General features: G+C 46.1%; 1 protein-coding gene across 5 annotated transcripts in view; it reads right to left on the bottom strand.

The window, feature by feature from the left end:
• The window catches only part of SLC13A2 (solute carrier family 13 member 2), an 84,037-nt gene extending 62,181 nt beyond the window's left edge, over positions 1 to 21,856 (bottom strand). For 3 of the 5 annotated variants that reach the window (XR_011523542.1, XM_070562658.1, XM_070562656.1), the window contains exons 1-2: positions 21,157 to 21,856; positions 18,150 to 18,199 (exon numbers count right to left, since the gene is read on the bottom strand). Coding sequence is in view for 4 of the 5 variants with exons in the window: in XM_070562658.1 (XP_070418759.1) it covers positions 18,150 to 18,199; positions 21,157 to 21,709 (603 nt within the window). In the remaining variant the exon portion in view is untranslated. The remainder of the gene's footprint in view (positions 1 to 18,149; positions 18,200 to 21,156) is intronic. The other 2 variants (XM_070562659.1, XM_070562657.1) reach the window with 1 other exon arrangement.

The raw sequence follows: 21,856 nt of genomic DNA, 5'->3' as shown, positions 1-21,856 counted from the left end.
AAAATTTATGTGGAAAGGCAAAGGAACTAGAATAGCTAAAAACAATTTTGAAAAGAAAAATAAAGTGGCAGGAACAAGTTTACTCAATTTCAAGAGTTATATAACAGTAATCAAGACCGTGTGGGAGAAGTGGGGGAGGAAGATCCAAGATGGCGCCGTGAGTAGTCCTCTTTGTCTCTTGCCCTTCGAGTCTACAATTATTTGGACACATCGCTTGACAAAGGATATCCAGACAGCATCTCAGGACGTCTGAGACACCCACGCGACTATACATCGGAAGGCGGACGGACTTTCCTCCATGAGGATGTGGAAATAGGTGAAAACTCTCCGACCCCGACGGGCAGCCTAGTACCCACAAGCGGCTTTCTTCCAACGGACGCCCCCAGAGGATCCACACACATCTAGGGCAGGAGCGAGAACACAACAGAGGAGCGACGGTGGAAACAGGTGACCAGAACCCTACCTAAACCCCCCACAATTACTCCTAAACGCAGAGGGAAACTTTGGAGTTGCACACCTGAGCCCGCGGGGAGAGTCTCTCCCCGCCATTGGCGGGGAGACCCAGCCTGGTGCTTGGGGTGCCTGGAGGGCCCCAGAGAGAGTCACGGAGGGTACGGAGGTCTCCCAGCTGCCGTTGCCCGCCCCGTGGGACTAGGGATTGCCGGAGATCTCGGAGAGGACCGGGGCTGGGGGAACTTTCAAAGGCCGGTTCTGGGACCCGGAGGGGAAGCGCCGGAGCTCCGCCCGGGCAGCAGACAAAACTCTCTGTCTGCCGTTAGCAGAGGGGCCATGCTGAGCATTCACGGCTCCGGGAGAGGCCCGGAGAGAATCCCAGAGGGCGGGGCGACCCCCAGCTGCCATTGCCCGCCCCGTGGGGCTAGGGATTGCCAGAGATCTCGGAGAGGACCGGGGCGGGGGGAACTCTCAAAGGCCGGTTCTGCGAACCGGAGGGGAAGCGCCGGAGCTCCGCCCGGGCAGCAGACAAAACTCTCTGTGTGCCGTTAGCAGAGGGGCCACGCCGAGCATTCACGGCTCCGGGAGAGGCCCGGAGAGAATCCCAGAGAGCGGGGCAACCCCCAGCTGCCGTTGCCCGCCCCGTGGGGCTAGAGATTGCCAGAGATCTCGGAGAGGACCGGGGTGGGGGGAACTTTCAAAGGCTGGTCCTGTGACCCGGAGGGGAAGCGCCGGAGTTCCGCCAGGCAGCAGACAAAACTCTCTGTCTGCCATTAGCAGAGGGGCCACGCCCAGCATTCAGGGCTCCCGGGAGAGGCCCGGAGAGAAGCCCAGAGGGCGGGGCGACCCCCAGCTGCCGTTGCCCGCCCCGTGAGACTAGGGATTGCTGGAGATCTCGGAGAGGACTGGGGCTGGAGAGAGTTCCAGAGACCCAGCTTAGTAGCCTAGGGGGAAACCCTACAGGCTCACAGCAGCCTTAGGGAAAGCCTCTGCACAGCACCAGTAGAAGGCACCCAGCCGCCAGCCACAAGGCTGGAAGACCCCAGGGCAAAAGCAGCATAGCTAGGTGTACTAACCACAGACTGTAGAAGATGCCAATAGCTCTCCTGCGACCCATAGAGGACAAGTGAGATTCGGTGGGTGCCGACAGCAACGGAGCGACAAATATAAGTGATCCCACCCCTGGCCGCTGGAAAAGCCCATAACACCGTTGCAGACCCCAAGGAGAGAGCACATCTAGGTGGGCTGCAACAGTAGGCACCTGCAGCCTGAAGCCCCCCTGTGATGGCCCCCACGGCAGAGGAGGGAATCCAAAGGGCCACTGTGGCTACGAAGAGGGGCCCAGGCCCAGTTAGCAACTACGGACAGGGTTCCTGGTTGGTGAAGTATAAACAGCTGCTCCCCCCACCGCAGCAGCTGAAACAAGTGAAAGGAGCAACTAAACTCTATCTCCATGCGGAGGCACAAATCAACAACATCAAGCAATATGAAAAAATACATTAAATCTCCAGAACAGAAAGAAAGTAACAAATACACAGAAAACAATCCCAAAGAAAATGAGATATATAACCTAAATGATGATGACTTCAAAACAGCCATCATTAAGATTCTCAATGAGTTAAGAGAGAATTCTGACCGTCAACTCAACGAGTTCAGGAGCTATGTCACAAAAGAGTTTGATACGATAAAGAAGAACCAAACAGAAATTTTGGAAATGAAGAACACAATAGAGGAGATTAAGAAAAATCTAGATGCTCTGAACAGTAGGGCCGATAATATGGAGGAAAGAATTAGCAATTTGGAAGATGGCAATATAGAATTGTTGCAGGCAGAGGAGGAGAGAGAAGCAAGACTTAAAAGAAATGAAGAAACTCTCCGAGAATTATCAGACACAATTAGGAGATGCAACGTAAGGATTATAGGTATACCAGAGGGAGAAGAGAAGGACAAAGGGGCAGAAAACCTATTCAAAGAAATAATGGCTGAGAACTTCCCAAATCTGGTGAGGGAGATGGATCTTCAGGTGACAGAAGCCAATAGATCTCCAAACTTTATCAATGCAAGAAGACCAACTCCACGGCATATAGTAGTGAAGCTAGCAAAAGTCAACGACAAGGAGAAAATATTAAGGACAGCCAGGCAAAAGAAACTAACCTACAAAGGAACACCCATCAGGCTATCAGCAGATTTCTCAGCAGAAACTTTACAGGCTAGAAGAGAGTGGAATGATATATTCAAAAATCTGAAGGACAAAAATCTACAGCTGAGAATTCTCTACCCAGCGAAAATATCCTTCAAATACGATGGAGAAATAAAAACTTTCCCAGATAAACAAAAATTAAGGGAGTTCATTGCCACAAAACCTCCTCTTCAGGAAATCCTCAGGAAAACCCTCATTCCTGAAAAATCCAAAAAAGGAAAGGGGCTACAAAACCAAGAGCAGAGGAGATAAGTAGAAGGACAACAACAGAGAGTAGCAGCTCTACATCAGAACAGATTAAACCATGGGACGAGAAACAAAGGAAACTGAAGAAAACCGGAAAACAAGACACAAAATGGTAGTGGTAGGCCCCCACGTCTCAATAATCACTCTAAATGTAAATGGATTGAACTCCCCAATCAAAAGACACAGAGTGGCAGGATGGATCAAAGAACAAGATCCAACAATATGCTGCCTCCAGGAAACACACCTCAGCCCCAAAGACAAACACAGACTCAGAGTGAAGGGATGGAGAACAATACTCCAAGCTAATAATGAACAAAAGAAAGCAGGTGTCGCTATACTAATATCAGACAAGGTAGATTTCAAAGCAAAACAGATAAAGAAAGATAAAGAGGGACAGTATATAATGATAAAAGGGACTCTCCACCAAGAAGACATAACACTTATAAATATAAACGCACCCAACACAGGAGCACCAAAATTTGTAAAGCAACTCTTAATAGAACTAAAAGAAGACATCAACAACAATACAATAATAGTAGGGGACCTCAACACACCATTAACACCAATGGACAGAACATCCAGACAGAAAATCAACAAGGAAATAATAGAATTAAATGAAAAATTAGACCAGATGGACTTAATAGATATATATAGAACACTTCATCCAAAAACAGCAGGTTACACATTCTTCTCAAGTGCACATGGAACATTCTCAAGGATTGACCATATTTTGGGAACCAAAGCAAACATCAATAAATACAAGAGAGTTGAAATAATATCAAGCATCTTTTCTGATCATAACGCTATTAAACTAGAAATCAACTACAAGAAAAAAGCAGAGAAAGGTGCAAAAATGTGGAGACTAAACAACACGCTTCTCAACAAACAATGGATCATTGAAGAAATTAAAGAAGAAATCAAATATTATCTGGAGACAAATGAAAATGAGAACACGACATACCAAATCATTTGGGATGCAGCAAAAGCAGTCCTAAGAGGGAAATTCATCGCAATACAGGCTCACCTCACTAAACAAGAAAAAGCTCACGTAAGCAACCTCAAACGACACCTAACAGAACTAGAAAAAGAAGAACAAACAAAGCCCAGAGTCAGTAGAAGGAGGGAAATAATAAAAATAAGAGCAGAAATAAACGATATTGAAACAAAAAAGACAATAGAAAGGATCAATGAAACAAAGAGTTGGTTCTTCGAAAGAATTAACAAAATTGACAAACCCCTAGCCAGACTCACCAAGAAAAGAAGAGAGAAATCGCAAATTAATAAAATCAGGAATGACAGAGGAGAAATCACAACAGATACCAATGAAATACAAGAGATCATGAGAGAATACTATGAAAAACTATATGCCAACAAATTGAACAGCCTGGAAGAAATGGACAAATTCCTAGACTCCTACAATCTCCCCAAACTGAATCAGGAAGAAATGGAGAACCTGAATAGACCAATCACAAGTAAGGAAATAGAAACGGTAATCAAAAACCTCCCCAAAAACAAGAGTCCAGGACCAGACGGCTTCTCTGGAGAATTCTACCAAACATTCAAAGAAGACTTAATACCTATTCTCCTCAAACTGTTCCAGAAAATTGAGAAAGATGGAGAACTCCCTAACACATTCTATGAAGCCAACATCACTCTGATCCCCAAACCTGACAAGGACAACACAAAGAAGGAGAACTACAGGCCGATATCACTGATGAACATAGATGCAAAAATCCTCAACAAAATTTTGGCAAACCGATTACAGCAATACATCAAAAAGATTATACACCATGATCAAGTGGGATTTACACCAGGGACACAGGGATGGTTCAACATCCGCAAGTCAATCAACGTGATACACTACATCAACAAAATGAAAAACAAAAACCACATGATCATCTCAATACATGCAGAGAAAGCATTCGACAAGATCCAACACCCATTTATGATAAAAACCCTCAGTAAAATGGGTATAGAAGGAAAGTACCTCAACATAATAAAGGCCATATATGATAGACCCACAGCCAACATCATACTCAATGGACAAAAGCTGAAAGCCATCCCTCTGAGGACAGGAACAAGACAAGGGTGCCCACTTTCACCACTCCTATTCAACATAGTACTGGAGGTGCTGGCCAGAGCAATTGGGCAGGAAAAAGAAATAAAAGGAATCCAAATAGGTAACAAAGAAGTAAAACTCTCGTTGTTTGCAGACGACATGATCTTATACATAGAAAACCCCAAAGAATCCACAGAAAAACTATTAGAAATAATCAACAACTACAGCAAAGTAGCAGGGTATAAAATTAACGTGCATAAATCAGTAGCATTTCTATACACTAACAATAAACTAACAGAAAAAGAACTCAAGAACTCTATCCCATTCACAATCGCAACGAAAAGAATAAAATACCTTGGGATAAACTTAACCAAGGAAGTGAAGGATCTATACAATGAAAACTACAAGACTTTCTTGAAAGAAATAGGCGATGACATAAAGAGATGGAAAAACATTCCTTGCACATGGATTGGAAGAATAAACATAGTTAAAATGTCCATACTACCTAAAGCAATATACAGATTCAATGCTATCCCAATCAGAATCCCAAGAACATTCTTCACAGAAATTGAACAAACAATCCTAAAATTCATATGGGGGAACAAAAGACCGCGAATTGCTAAAGCAATCCTGAGCAAGAAAAACAAAGCCGGCGGAATCACAATCCCCGATTTCAAAACATACTACAAAGCTACAGTGATCAAAACAGCATGGTACTGGTACAAAAACAGGTCCACAGATCAATGGAACAGAATTGAAAGCCCAGAGATAAAACCACACATCTATGGACAGCTAATCTTCGACAAAGGAGCAGAGGGCCTACAATGGAGAAAAGAAAGTCTCTTCAACAAATGGTGCTGGGAAAACTGGACAGCCACATGCAAAAGATTGAAAATTGACCATTCTTTTTCACCACACACCAAAATAAACTCAAAATGGATCAAAGACCTAAAGATTAGGCCTGAGACAATAAGTCTTTTGGAAGAGAATATAGGCAGTACACTCTTTGACATCAGTTTCAAAAGAATCTTTTCGGACACTGTAACTCCTCAGTTGAGGGAAACAATAGAAAGAATAAACAAATGGGACTTCATCAGACTAAAGAGCTTCTTCAAGGCAAGGGAAAACAGGATTGAAACAAAAAAACAGCTCACTAATTGGGAAAAAATATTTACAAGCCACTTATCCGACAAAGGGTTAATCTCCATAATATACAAAGAACTCACACTGCTTAACAACAAAAAAACAAACAACCCGATCAAAAAATGGGCAGAGGACATGAACAGACATTTCTCAAAAGAAGATATGAATATGGCCAATAGACACATGAAAAGATGTTCATCATCGCTAATCATCAGGGAAATGCAAATCAAAACTACACTAAGATATCACCTTACCCCCGTTAGATTGGCAAAAACATCCAAAACCAAGAACGACAAATGTTGGAGAGGTTGTGGAGAAAGAGGAACCCTCATACACTGTTGGTGGGAATGCAAACTGGTACAGCCACTATGGAAAACAGTATGGAGATTTCTCAAAAAGTTAAAAATAGAAATACCCTATGACCCAGCCATCCCATTACTGGGTATCTATCCTAAGAACCTGATATCAGATATCTCAAGAGTCCGTTGCACCCCTATGTTCATCGCAGCATTATTTACAATAGCCAAGACGTGGAACCAACCTACATGCCCAGAAACTGATGATTGGATAAAGAAGATATGGTATATATACACAATGGAATACTACTCAGCCATAAAAAAAGACGAAATTGGCCCATTCACAACAACGTGGATGGACCTCGAGGGCATTATGTTAAGCGAAATAAGTCAGTCAGAGAAAGACGAACTCTATATGACTCCACTCATAGGTGGAAATTAGTATATTGAGAAGGAGATCTGATTGGTGGTTACCAGGGAAAAGGGGGGGTGGGGGGAGGGTACGGAGGGGGAAGCGGTGTACCCACAACATGACTAACAAAAATGTACAACTGAAATCTCACAAGGTTGTAATCTATCATAACATTAATAAAAAAAAAAAAAAAAAAGACCGTGTGGTATTGGGGCCGGCCCTGTGGCCGGGTGGTTAAGTTTGCGCTCTCTGCTTCGGCAGCCTAGGGTTTGGCAGGTTCAAATCCTGGGTGCGGACATGACACCGCTCATCATGCTGAAGCCATACTGAGGCAGCATCCCACATGCCACAACTGGAAGGACCCACAACTAAAAATACGCAACTATGTACTGGGGGGCTTTGGGGAGAAAAAGGAAAAATAAAATCTTTAAAAAAAAAAGTTTAATTTTAAAATTAAATCCTTCTCTACAGATTGCAAGGGTTTGCATGACAGAGGAAAGTAAAAGTCATTCATTTAGGGCCTTCCTTGTTAATATTCTTCTACACACACACACACACAAAGGACTCCATTAGTAAAACATTCTGGTCAATAAACCCTTAATTAACGACCATTTTCGATGAGAATTCCCAACCAAAAAGGCTTTATGTCTCAGAGGAATGACTCATGGTAGGATTTCTGGCACAAGACCAGTTCAGTGGGTACAGCCATTTTGTCAGGAAGCCTCCCACAGCCTCTAAACCCCACTTGTTGTTAATACTGCCCCTGTATCTTGCTAGCTGTGGAGTCTCTGGGCCTGACCCATCTGTAAAATCAGGACGTCCACAGGTCTCAGTGAGATAACATTGGTTTTCTTTTCTTCTTTTTCTCCCCCAAACCTCCCAGTACATAGTTGTATATTCTACTTGTAGGTCCTTCTGCTTGTGCTATGTGGGATGCCGCCTCAGCATGGCCTGATGAGTGGTGCCATGTCCACGCCCAGGATCCGAACCGGCGAACCAAGGGCTGCGGAACCAGAGCACGCGAACTTAACCTCTTGGCCACGGGGCCAGCCCCTGTTAAGTTTTTAATACAGTGACTTCTCCTTCTCTCTCTCCTGTTCCTCCTTTTCCTCCTGCTCCTTCTTTTTCTTTTTTTCTTTGAGAATGAGGTATAGCCTATCTTCTGGGAACACCTATTACATGGGGGCTGAAAATGGCAGCTGGTGGATCAAAGGCTGACAGGATCCAGAGAAGAAATGCTGGCAGTCAAGTCTGGAGGGGTGAGAGGTCTTGTGTGATCAAGAAGCCTGGGAAATGGGGTGTGTGTGCTGAGAAGGAAGTTTCGAGCAGAAGAGCACTTCAGGTGTTGACAGGCTAACATTTCAACAGTGTCCACCTTTCTCCCCAGTGTAAAGCTCCACAGAGCCAAGAGGGCTGGTCTCTCGAAGAGTCACTGCCACTGTGGTCTGACATTTGCAGCCTTCCGGGAGAGTCCTGTTGTCATGCACTTCTACTCTTTTCAATGTGGATGATGTGGAATGTGGCTTGCTAGATGTAATTTTTTGTTCATAGCTTTATAGGACTTGTCATTACATTGAAAAAAAAGTCTTTTATCTCAACAATTCTTTGTTTGGAAATATGCTTGCCTAATCTGCTGGGCTCACTTCCAAGATCTAGAGGGAGGTCCCTATCTGCAGGTTGGGGACTTTTTTGCTGAGACTGAAGATACTGTCATACCAGCCAAGGCCAACAGGAAGCAAGCAAGAGCAGCTTGGTCCAGATCTAGAGAGAAAGTCCACTAGGAGCAGGACCCAAAGAGAAAAGGAAGAAGGAGGCAGCGAAGGCTCCCAGTCACCAGAGAGCAGGGGAAACTCCCAGCCCATGGCGATTGGCATTAGTTTTGCTGCTGAAGCCTGCCCCTGGCGTTACCTGTGGGGTGGGAGCACTGAGCTCACGTGCCCTCCATAAGTCCTAGCCTGTCCCTTGGTGGGGTCTGTTCCCAACAGACTGGTGCCCTAGAGCCACACTGCCTGCCCACTTGCCTTCAGGACCACCTGCCACAGTGCTATGCTGCTCAGAAGAGACCTTTGGGTGGACCCTGTTGGAGTCTGACCCAAGGTTACCCTTTGTACACTGCACTGAACCATCCCCATCCTGGCTTCCCTTATCTCTAGAATTTTTCCAAGTTATCACAACACCAGCATGGAGATAAATTTTTTTCCCCTGACTAGCAATAAACTCACCTTCTGATAACAGCATCTTGCTTTGCCTGCCCCAGTGGGGCAGCCTTGGGAGAATCAAAGTGCCTCCCTCCTTGCCGAGGGGTGGGCATGTGACCCAGCCAGGCCATCTGGACTCTCTGTTTCCTGGGAAATGGAATCTTGAGAGTGATAGAACAGGGTTACAGCTGATTTCTCCTGACAGCAATGTCCCATAAAGTGTATCTGATGCTTCCTGACGCCTGGATTCCCGGAACTGTCCTGCTTTTTGTCCTAATTGTGACCTGGCTCTTCAGCATTTTGTATTCTGAGATTTACTCTTCCAGGGCCTCCGTACAAATTCTTTTTAAAAAGACAGCCAGAATTTGTTTCTTTTCCTTGCAACTAGAGAATGCTAAGTGACACAGATGGGCTGAATCTAAAAGGCGACATCACATGGGAGGGATACTTGTATGGGCCTGAAAATGGGTCCAAAACCACCTTTACATGGGCCAGACAGTGGAAGTGCACCCAGAAGCAGAGAATGAGGTGAAAGCTTGGGGATTCCCGGGAACAACACAGCAGGAGCCAGCAAAGCAGAGAGGGTGCTCCCTACTACTCCAAATTTTGGTTTCATTAATGGGGCATAAAACTTGGACAAGCCAGGTGATGCTCTCGCGGTGTCCTCAGAGTGCTCTGTTTCTGCAAGAAAGGCAACTATGGGGAGGAATCTGGAAATCTCATCAAAGGAGAGGTAACTGAAGGAGCATAGTTGTTCAGCCTGGGGCAGAGAAGGCAGGCTGTCTTACAATATCACTTTTCCAGTCACATGACAATTATCCCCGGCATGTCAGGCACTGCTAGATAAGTCAAGACATATTCTCCTTCAGAGAACTAACAAGCTAGTATCTCGATGGGGGAAGTACAGGGCTCTGGCAGTGCCTGCTCCAGATGGGGGTCTTTCTGGAGGAAGGGGTATCTATGGTGAGTCTAGAAGGATGTGTAGGAAGGAGTCATTCCAGCAAATAATAGGCAGGTGGGGTGGGCATGGGAGACGCGCCTTCTAGGTGAGGCCATAGCAGGTGCCAGGGCTATATGGGGAGTGGGTGGAGTGTTTTGCGTGGAGGGTGCTGAGTGTGAGGGTGCTGGCACCAGATCAGACAGAGCCTTAGATGTCATGCCAAGGGAACCTTTGAAGGTTTTTAAGTAGGCAAGTCACAAAATGAGATTTGCGTTTTTAAAAGATCACTGTGGAGAGAGGAGTGGAAGCAGAGCAAGACTAGAATACGTGAGACAAGTTAGGAGTTAGTTGGAACAGTCTGAGGAGGGAAGGGGTCTGGGCCGGTGGGGTGGGGTCAGGGAAGGAACGGATGCGGGCATTGTTGGGTGGTAGGATAAGGGGAGAGGAGGAGAAGAGATCATAGAGGCCTCATCCACCAGGTAAGATATTTAGTAGTGAGGGTGGCAGCTGGTCTCCCAAAAAAGCCATCCTGGCCATGCCACAGAACCTTGGGCAGCCAAATGCCCTTTTGTCAGGACAGCCAGATTGTCTGATTTTCAGACACACAGTAACCAACCCATAAGGGATGGCCTCATAGTTCCAAATGCCAATGTGTTAACTTCCAGAAGGGAATCAAACTTCACAAAATCTAAACAGAGCTTCCCAGAGGGACCAGAGTACATGTGCTAGTTAACAGGCACCCCTACCCACCCATCAAGGGCCCTGGAGGCTGGAAGGGTCATCAGAGGTCAAAAGGAGGAGGAGAATGAAGGTGTGTGTTGGGGGGTGATATCGGAAGGCTATTTGTGAAGACTGTGAGCAATTTGCCAGCAAGGACAGTTATCCACTGATGTACCCACAGTGCCCGGAAAGTGAATGCTCGTGTCTGCCCAATTCAACACCTCTCACCTGGAGGGGAAAAGTTACCAAATTTCGTCTTTTCCTTTGAGCTCCATTTTCTGGACATCTTCATCCTATTTTGGGTCACTCGTTTGAGTTGACACATTTTCCCACTACAAGCAGTGCCTTTTTTCTTACATACTGTGGAAGTTAAGGATAGAAAAATTAATAGATATATTTATGTCGTATGGTGTAGTCCAGTCTTAGAGGTCATAAATGCTGTAAAATCTCTATTTATTATATATATATGTTTATGGGTATTTTTTTTACAACTCAGTATTATTCAGTGTACACATGATTTTGAGGGGGAACATTAAAACATTGTTTTTCCAACAAGTCAATGACATGGAAAAAAAGCAGATGCGGGGGATGATGGGGAATGGAGAGACTGTTCCAGAACAAAAGAGATTTAAGAGCCATAACATACCCTTAAAATTCATTGTGTGGGCTCGTTTGAAGTCTAATTCAAATGCATCAGTCATAAAAAGACATTTTTTGAAACAGTTACTGAATACCCAATATTAGATCATTTCGAAGTATTGTTAAATTTTAAGATGTGATAGTAACATTGCACTTATGTGAGAAAATGTCTATATATTTTAGAGACATAAAATATGGGATGAAATGACAGAACACCATAATGTCTGGAATTTGTTTTAAAATACTTCAGCAAAGGACAAAAATAGCTGACTCTCTGGCAAAATTTTGATAATTGTTGAAACTAAGTGATGAATATATAGGGGTTCATTTTGTGTGTTCACTATTTTGTGTGTGTCTGAACATTTTCATAATCATAAAAAAGTTAAAGATGGATTAAACAGTAGCAATGACAAAAATTAAGTTTCTAGGATAATTTCTTTTGTTAAAAGATTTTATTTTTCCTTTTTCTCCCCAAAGCCCCTCAGTACATAGTTGTATATATATCTATTTTTAGTTGTGGGTCCTTCTACTTGTGGCATGTGGGATGCCTCCTCAGCATGGCCCGAGGAGTGGCGCCACATCCGCGCCCAGGATCCGAACTGGCGAAACCCTGAGCCGCTGAAGTGGAGCTCGCGAGCTTAACCACTTGGCCATGGGGCTGGCCTCTCTAGGATAATTTCTTACCATGCAGTTCTCACTCCCTCCTCTTATTTAGGAGACAGGAGAAATTCATTTTAAGGTTGGGAACAAGAGCTTGCTGATGCTGATTTTCCAACTGGGATTTTTGTAGAAGATTGAGTAGGAAATTGTAATGTGGATGTGTTTTAGTGACTTTTCCTGAAAAATTTCAGGAGGAAATTGAATGCTAGTTTCTTTGCTTGTGAAAGGATTCTGTAGTGAGCTGGCTGCCCACCAACAGTTCTACAGACCTGGGAGCAGAGAGGGCAGGGGTGAGAACTCTGGCTTTGAAAGCAGACAGATGAGGTTCCAGTCCTGACTTTGACCCTTAATTAGCCAGAGGATCTTTGATAAATCGCTCAATCTCTAAAAGCCTCAGCCTCCTCCTCTATAAATGGGAATGATAATAACCACCGCGGAAGGTTTTATTAGGATTAGTTGAGATATTTCTGTGCTTGGTACATGGTAAATACTCATTAACCATTAGCGACTATTATTATTCTTGCTGCATTTGGGTCACTGACATTTCTTTGTCATTATTGTTATTTTGTAATACCACTTTTGTAGTTTCCTAAAAAATATGCATAGAAGAAAAAGTGGGGGGAAATTCCACTATCCAGAAGCTGCATGACCGCTCACATCAGTTTTTACAGATTCTCTTTTATTCGTGGGGATCACCCAGGATCTCTCCACACCACTGCCATCTTTCTAGAAATCGTTTTGGGATCCACAGTGGAGAGATGTCCTTGTACTTGCAATTGACAGACTTAGAGTATATATTTGGAAATCTATTCAAGTCTGTACTTTGAAAACAGAAGAAGAAAATAAAATAAAATATGCATTTAAAAAATATTCAAATATACATTTTGAAAACAAGAAGAATTACAGTGTACAAGTAAAGTATGTATCCTAAAGGAGATTCGGATAAAGAAAGGGGTTCATCAAGAAAGGGGGTCACAGTATTTGCTCGGTGTTGTTAACGTTTAGATCTGATATAATGTGCTTTTGATTATGGGAATCTTGTCTTCCTCTCTCTGAGGATGTACAAGCCCCACATTTATACCTGTCTATTTATTAGGCTATAAAGACACTGTGAGAGACCCTAGAGGGAGAGGGACATGGCGAGAGGCAGGGAAAGGAGGGCTAGCTACAGGCAGTGGCAAACTACAGCTGCAAACAAGGTCAAGAATCAGGAATCCTGCCAGCAATCCCAGTTCTGGGAGTATATCTGAAGGAAACAAAACCAATACCTCAAAGAGCTATCTGCACCCCCATGTTCACTGCAGTATTATTCACAATAGCCAAGACACAGAAACAATCTAAGTGTCCATCAATGGATGAATGGATAAAGAAGAGGTGGGGTATATATATATATATATATATATATATATATATATATAAATATATAAATACACACAATGTAATATTACTCATCTATAAAAAAGAAGGAAATCCTGCCATTTGAAACAACATGGATAGACCCTGAGGGCATTATACTAAGAGAAATAAGTCAGACAGAGAATGTTAAATACTGATGATCTCACTTATACTTGGAATCTAAAATAAACCAAATTCATGGAAACAGAGAGTAGATTAGTGGTTGCCAGGGGCTCGGGGTTGGGGAAAATGAGTGAAGGTGATCAGAAGGTACCAACTTCTAGTTATATATAAGTCCTGGGGATGTAATATACAACATGATGATGATAGTGAACAATACTGTATTATGTACTTGAAAGTTGCTAAGAGAGTAGATCTTAAAAGCTCTCACCACACGAAAAGGAAAAAGCCAACTATGTGAGATGATGGGTGTGTTAATTAACCTTATTGTGGTAATAATTTTGCAATATCTACGTGTATCAAATCATCATGTTGTACACCTAAACTTACACAATGTTAAATGTCAATTGCATCTCAATAAAGCTGGGGGAAAAAAAGAAGTAGGAAGCCTGCAAGAACCCTACATCAGTATACATCGTCTATGTTCCAGGTCATACCGGTGGGCATAAGCTGATTTGTCCTGTGCTCCAGGTGGATGGTTTTGAGCATTAATCCACCCTTTAAGAGACCTCCCATGTCTTCATGTTTAGACACTCTTGGATATACAGTCCCACGATTTCACAAGTGTTTTTTAAATTTGCCCTTTTCCTTCACCACTGAATGCCCTGTCATCCACCCTCGGGGCAACAAGCACGCACTTGTGGCCCAGACTCATTTCTTTCAGGTACCGGGTGACATTCCATCTTTATGTGAAGTATAGAGCATTGGGGTTAGCCTCGTGTTTCCTCTTTCCCACTCAGTTTTATAAAACAAAGGCAAATGTCAACCAGATCTCAAAATAACTGCATAGAAAAACTGAAAGTGGGGAAGGCACCCTGGGACAGCCCAAAGTGCTGGTTCAGCATGGCTGTAAAAATTGTCCCAGCTTAACCTCCGACAGGTGACCTAGGAGGGTTGGCATGTAAGTCTGAAAGTGTCAGTGCTAAGACTGTGGAGGGTAGCTGGCTGCCTCGACAAGTTAACACCTGGAGAATTCGAGAATGCATCTGCCGCTGTCATCCACTTGACCAGCTAGGGTTGGCTAGGGTTGTACCTTTCACTGTCTCACTTCCCCTGACTAGGTTTCAGCCTCAGATATGCTTCCCTGACATCACATTGGTCACTGAGATTAGGCCTGCCTGTCTCTAAAGCTTTTCAGTTCCACCTTTGAGAGAGGAGCTACTGTCACCCCAGAATGTGTTGTATCTTGCTTGTTACATTCCCCAGGGAACTTATCAAGGGGCACTTTTGCTTCATTCCTTAGTATTAAACGTCCAGTTGATCCTTACTTAACCCATTACAATCTGATTTCTATCCTTCCCTTCCCTTATCCTACCTGCTAAGACTTCTGGGTTGCCCAGTGCTGACCCGTAATTGCCAACACTACCCTAGACATCTTTTTAGTATTCAGCATGTCACCACTCTCGCCTGCGAATTCTGTTCTCTTGGCTTCCTCAACACTCTCTTCTGCTTCTCCTCCTCCTCCCTCTCTACCTGCTCCTTCTTCCTCTGTCCATCTGAACTAGCTGTGCTCCTCACTGACCCATGCCCAGGTTCCTTGTCACTTGTTGTATCCTTTCAGGATGGTCTGTCCACTCCCATGTCTCTATCACATATGCAGATGACTCCCAGCCCTGCTCTTCCTCATGAGCTGTGGGTACAGCTGCCCACTGGAGTCCCCCTCCACCAGGTTGTCATACAGGCACCTCAAACTCAGTAAGATCCAAATTGAACTCCTCAGAAGCGTCATCTGGCCCCTGCCAACTTCTCTGGCCTCACACTGTCTCCCCATTGCTATGAGATATAGTAAGACCAGATTGTGGTGGGCTGGATACCAAAGTGGCCTTATAGCTAATGAAATCAACCTCAAGTGGTAGGAAGCAGGATTTTTTCAGAGCCTTGGCATAGCAGCTTGGCATAGTGTCACAGTGATTCCATCTGCTCTATGTTCAGAGAGCCTCCATACATGCCCTATGGAAACCTTGGGATCTGATTCCCAGGCAACAGCAGACCCCAGTAAACGGGCTGCATGGACCACCTCCAGGGCCAGGTGTTCTTTATTCGACTGAAGGCAAGTGGCCTACCTTCAAGCTCAGCTCAACAGCAAGCACCATCTCTGGTACCTGGACACAGCCACGGGCAGTTCATAGCCACACACATTTTCTCACTTGATCCTAACAACCATCCCATGGGTAGATATTATTATTTCATTTTCCACAGACAAGGAAACAGAGGCCAGAAATTATTTGAGAGAGAGAAAACTGAGGCCAAAAGGGACTTGGCTAAAGTCTCTCGGTGAGATGGATATAATCGCAGCTTCCACTCTAGTGCTATAAACACCCTTACTGTGACACAGATGCTGCTTTGACTTTCAGAGTTGGCATGTGTGAAGCAATGACTCACAACAGGAAATGGAATTCTCCTCATGCTCTCTCCTCCCTTCCTCTTAATATTCAAAAACAGGAACAGCTCTTCCGAAGCTGTGGCTGGCCAATTGTGGAGAGCAAGCACAGACTTTGGGTGTAAGCTACGACAAGGCTGCCGGGTGGATGAGGAATCCACGTTGCAATCATCCTCCCACAGTGGTTGCGCAGACGGTCTTCTGCTGGCATCACCCAACCGGGAGTGAAGAAACCATTACAGCTTCCAAGCACTTCTCCAGAGCTTCCTAACAAAACTTACTGGGCACAATCCAGGGTTGGACTACACTATCACTGGTGCCAATACTTTTCATTCCTGAGCCCATGGCAGACATAACTAATGGATCACAGCACTCCTTCCCCCAAAGCTAGAAAAACAGCTTATCTCAATGCAGCAATCCAGGCAGCTGCAATCAATTGACTGGAGTGGGTGCATACCATCAAACCTGTTTAACATTTCATCTTATTGCATTTGAGTCCCAAGTCCCATTGCTAGGAGATGCAAAGATGAATAAAACATTGTCTCTGCCCTCAAGTCTGGTGGCAGGATATGGGTGGGGGTTGGGAGGAGACAAACCTGTGAACACATATTTAGCATAACCAGGTTAGGTATAAAACTGGGATTAAATGTATGAACACAGTACTGTGGAAGCACATACGAAGCAATGACTAATTCTGCCTAGAAGTGGATCTTGAAGGATGAATAGGAGTTGAATAGGCCAGGCGAAAGGGAAGGGTATTCCTGGCAAAGGGACTAACGTATACTAATGCTTGGGACCTAGAAAGCACTGGAAGGGATGTAAGAATGGGAAGGACCATTTTCCTGCAGCTCTCTATGCCATAGATACATCATCTGTAAAAATGATAATGGGACGTATTTCATAAGGTCGTGAGGACGACTGAATAAGATAATGTATGTAATGCCCTCACAGAGTGCCTGATTCAATAAAGTCAGCTCCTATCGATGTCTCCAGAACTCTAAGGGGCATGAAGCTGATGTCTGGCAACAGAGCCAGAACAGGCTTGAAGTAGAGGGACATCACCAGATTTTTAAAAATTTTATATTTTTCATGATAAACATACATGTTTATATTAGAAGAGTTGAAAACATTTTAAGAAGAAAAAAAATCTTTGCTCACCTCCCCACCCAGAGAGAACCTCTGTTAATACTTTGGTGCAGTGTTTTCCAGTCTTTACCCCATGTAATTCTTTTCTATGCCTATCACCATAACATGTGAACAAAAAGTCCTCTGTGTTTCTCACATAAAAACGATGACATAAGCAGTTTTCTATATTATTATAGTCTCTTTGAATATGTCACTTCAATGGCTAGCATCCTTGAGCGGATCAATTGTAATTTACTCAACCACTTCCCTGCTATTGGACAAGTGGATTGTTTACAATTTCTTTTACTATTGTCAATAATATTATGGAGAATATCCTGGCACATAAGAGATTTTTCTGTACTTCAAATTATTTCCTTAGGATGGAGACTCAAAGGAATCAGAGAATTTAAGGGTTTTGATGCAATTCTACCCAACGGTTTCCTGAAAGGGTACCTTCACGCTGTCTCCGCAGTGTCTGTTTCACGCAAGCCTTACAAGCTTCAGGCATTCTCATTGGAAACGAAATCTCTGTGAACGCATTGGCCACAGAGAACAAAAGCAAAGGCCCAGCATTCCCTTCAGTATTCAGAAGCTGGAGAAGAGCTTACATGTGTGTCTCAGACACGGTTCTGGGTTACAACCTCTTGGCGTGTGGCTTTTATCCAGTTCTTTGATGGATGGGGGAGAGATCTTAGGTTGTTATCAAATATACTTAAAATAATAGCCCTTTGTCATATTTTAAAGGAATATTTTGTTTGTTGTTTGCCTTTTAATTTACATTTTTAATTCTGATGGAATTAAATCTACAGATCTTTTCCTTTGCAATCACTTCTTTCCTTTAAGGATTTGAAAGGGCAGGAATTTTTAGCTCCCCTGGGTAAGTTATCTCTCTCTCAACCTCAATTTCCTCATCTTTTAAGAGGGTGGGCAGTCAAAGGTGTGATCTCTTGGCTTCCTTCTAGGTATAGATTCTTGGACTCTGGACTCCACTGTGTAGCTCGACACCGCCAACCCTCTCCACATGCTCTGGGGCCCCAGGTGGGGAATCCTTTCTCCTTGAGGAGTTTATTTATTCATTCAGCTACCACCTTCTGAGCACCTACCGTGTGCTGGGCGTGGTGCAGTGCAGAAAACAAAGCCCCTGCCATCACTTCTAGTAAAGAGAGACAACAAACACAGAAACAAGAAGGTTATGATAATTCAGATGGTGATATACACTATGGAAAAAAAGAAAATGAGATAAGGGATTAGGGAGTGCCAGGAGATGGGGGAGGGGAGTTGCTACTATAAATAGAGGGGTCAGGTGACATTTTAGCAGAGACCTGACACAAGTGAACATAATAAGTGATCAATAAATGTTAATTATTGATATTCTTGTTATTGTTATGTTTCTGGGCTTGGGAGGGAGGGCTGCAGGGAGCTATCCTTTCACAGTTTGCGAGTGAGGTCATCCTGAGAGCCTAGGGTGCAGGCCCCTCGTGTGCCCTCACCAGCCTAGTCAATCAGGTGGAGACGTGGGAGAAGAGCATTTCACGTAGAGGGAACAGTATATGCAAAGACCCTGAGGCAGGAGTCTGCTGGACAAACTGGAGGGGGAGCAAGGAGGCCAGCACAGCTAGAGCAAAGGAATCATGAGGGATGGAGTCGGGGGAGGGTCAGAGAGGGGCAGGTGGTCTCAGGGCCTCATAATGACTTGGCTGTCACTGGATGAAATGGAAACGACTGGATGGTTTTGAGTAGAGCAGTGACCTGATTAGAGCTAGGTTTTAAAGGAGCTAGACGAGGCCTTTAGTCTGGTGGACCCCGCAGGCTCCAGCTCTGGGATGAGCCGCACCCTGTCCCATTCCCAGGACCTTGGCCTGACCTCTCTCAATCTTAGTTCGTTACCCAGGAAATAATTCTAGTTTCAGCTGGGCACCCCACCCTCACTGTAGCTGACGTAACTGGGCCAAGCTCATGTGTAGGTGGTGGGGAAGAGAAGGAGCCAACCCAGGGGCTTGTATGTTTAATGTGGAATTTCCTATCTCTAGGAAGACCACAGGGTGGTGGTGGTTATGTGGGGTGGGGGCGTCATTCAGTTCACTCGTATCTAGCCAGCACTCCTACCCTGACCCTGGGACTCCTTCTTGCTCAGGGGCAGTGGGGCCTAGTTAGTAAGCCAGCAACAAGCCCACACACAGTCATGGTGGCCAGAAATAGAGCCCCTACCACCTCAAGAATCAGGCCTGTGGGTTACAGCACAGGACCTCCCTCCACAAATCCATTCAGCTGTCCCACTGTCAGGGAAGGTGGTCATTCCTGTTCTGCTCCTCCCAGACCGGGCCTGGCCCCCGAATCAGCACCCTTGGAGCCCCACAACTCCTCTCCTTTAAAGCACTTTCCATAGTGGCAATCTTACATGGGTTAGGCTTCTTTGATGTCTCTCCCCATGCATTCTAGAAACTACAGGGATGGGAAGGGTTTTGTCTGTTCCCTTCAGGGCTGTGTTCCCACAGCCCCTTTGCATGGTGCCTGGCACATAAGGAGAGCTCAATAGGTGCGTGAATGAGTAAATAAGGGAGAAAGGCAGGTAATGCTACTCTCTTTTACAGGCAATAAAATGGGCCCAGAGAGAGGTCCGACTGTCTTCAGGCCCAATTCCTATAGTAGGAGCACCCAGGAGCTTAGGGCCACACCCAAAGGCTCCCAGGCCCTCCATGGTCTTCTCCTCTTCCCGTGCTCCTCTAAGGCACTGCAGAGCCAGACCCCAGCCTCAGATACAAGCCTAGTTTCCCAGGAAAAGATACAACCGGCCAGACACGTTCTTCCACAGCAACTCGTTGAGGCAGGCTCTATTAGCACCTCCATTTTAAAGATGAAGAAACTGAGGCAGAGGGAGGTAGGTGGTACGCTCAAGATAGCAGCAGAGTCTAGGTAACGAACCCCGAGGCAGTGGAGCCCGAGGCAGCCCTCTTATCCCCTCTGAGTTGCTTGTTACAGCACAGAGCATCAGCGGAGGCATCAGGAATCATGTGCTGCTAGCTTCGCCTTGAGCGCCGGATGAACTGTTCCCTCATCTGTAGATTGAGATCATTAATAGTGGGCTAGCCTATAGGGTTGTTGAGAGATTAAACTAACGCAGAGTTTAGTACATTGCCCTGAACATAGTAAGCGATCAATAAATGTTAATTATTGATATTCTTGTTATTGTTATGTTTCTGAGCTTGGGAGGGAGAGCTGCAGGGCGCTATCCTTTCACTGTTTGCAAGTGAGGTCATCCTGAGAGCCTAGGGCGCGGGCCCCTCGCACGCCATCACCAGCTTGGAGCGGGCGGCGACAGCGAGAGGGACAGCTGCCCTGGCCCCGCCCCGCCAGACTCTTAAAAAAAGGGACGCTCAGCGCAGGCGCAGAAAGGCCCGCCTCCTGCCCCTCGCCAGCGCCGCCGCGAACGCGCATGGAGGGGCGCGCGAGCCCACTGGGCGAGCCCCGCGCCCGGCCCGCGGGGGCCGTGCTGTACCGAGGCCCCGTGGAGCCGCTCGTCTTCCTTGCCAACTTCGCCTTGGTCCTGCAGGGCCCGCTCACCACACAGTACCTGTGGCACCGCTTCAGTGCCGACCTTGGTTACAATGGCACCCGCGACAGGGGCAACTGTGGCAACCACAGCGGGGACCCCGTCATGCAGGTAGCGGCGGCGGGGAGGAGCGAGCAGCGTGGCAGGGGCCGGGCCTTGGGCTGGAGCGTGGGGGCAGCTCAGGGGGCGGGGCCTGCGTAAAGGTGGGGGGCAATCTCGAGGGTTCTGGATATTGGGTTGTGGGCGGGGCCAGAGCAAAGTTGCGGCCCGGCAGAGAACTGCGGCGTGGGGACGCGCGAAGTTGACCTAGATAAAGCAAGACCTTGAGGGTTAACAAAAGAGGGTAAAAGTAAGAGAATGGGCCCTTGGGCCCTTTCCCATACCCCTCGCCAGTGTCAGTTTTTAAGAGTGGTACTAAAATTCTCTGAGGTTTAGGGCTCCAAAGAAAGTCGTCATCCCTGTGTCTCCCAGGGTGGTGATGGTTTAGGGGGTGGGCAACCCAGAGTGAGGAGCAGCACCCTGGTAAGACTCATGCCCCCGCAGGAAGTGGAGACCCTTACCTCCCACTGGACCCTCTACACGAACGTGTGCGGCTTCCTGGTGGGGCTCTTCTCGTCCACCCTGCTGGGCGCCTGGAGTGACTGTGTGGGCCGCCGCCCGCTGCTGGTGCTGGCCTCGTTTGGCCTGCTGCTCCAGGCCTTGGTGTCCATCTTTGTGGTGCAGCTGCAGCTTCATGTCGGCTACTTCGTTCTGGGCCGCATCCTTTGTGCTCTTCTCGGTGACTTCAGTGGCCTTCTGGCTGCTGGCTTTGCCTCTGTGGCAGATGTCAGCTCCAACCGCAACCGCACCATCCGAATGGCCCTGCTGGAAGCATGCATCGGGGTGGCAGGGATGCTGGCCAGCCTCCTTGGGGGCCACTGGCTCCGGGCCCAGGGTTATGCCAACCCGTTCTGGCTGGCCTTGGCCTTGCTGATAGCCATGACTCTCTACGCAGCATTCTGCTTTGGTGAGACGGTGAAGGAGCCGACACGTGCTCGGCTCTTCACGCTCCGTCACCACCGATCCATTGTCCAGCTCTACGTGACTCCAGCTCCGGAGAAGTCCAGGAAACATTTAGCCCTGTACTCATTGGCCATCTTCGTGGTGATCACTGTGCACTTTGGGGCCCAGGACATCCTGACCCTCTATGAACTGAGCACACCCCTCTGCTGGGACTCCAGGCTGATCGGCTATGGTTCTGCGGCTCAGCACCTCCCGTAC

The sequence above is a fragment of the Equus przewalskii genome, chromosome 10, assembly GCF_037783145.1.
Source record: "Equus przewalskii isolate Varuska chromosome 10, EquPr2, whole genome shotgun sequence".
Lineage (NCBI taxonomy): Eukaryota > Metazoa > Chordata > Mammalia > Perissodactyla > Equidae > Equus > Equus przewalskii.
This window is presented reverse-complemented; position numbering and strand designations above follow the sequence as displayed.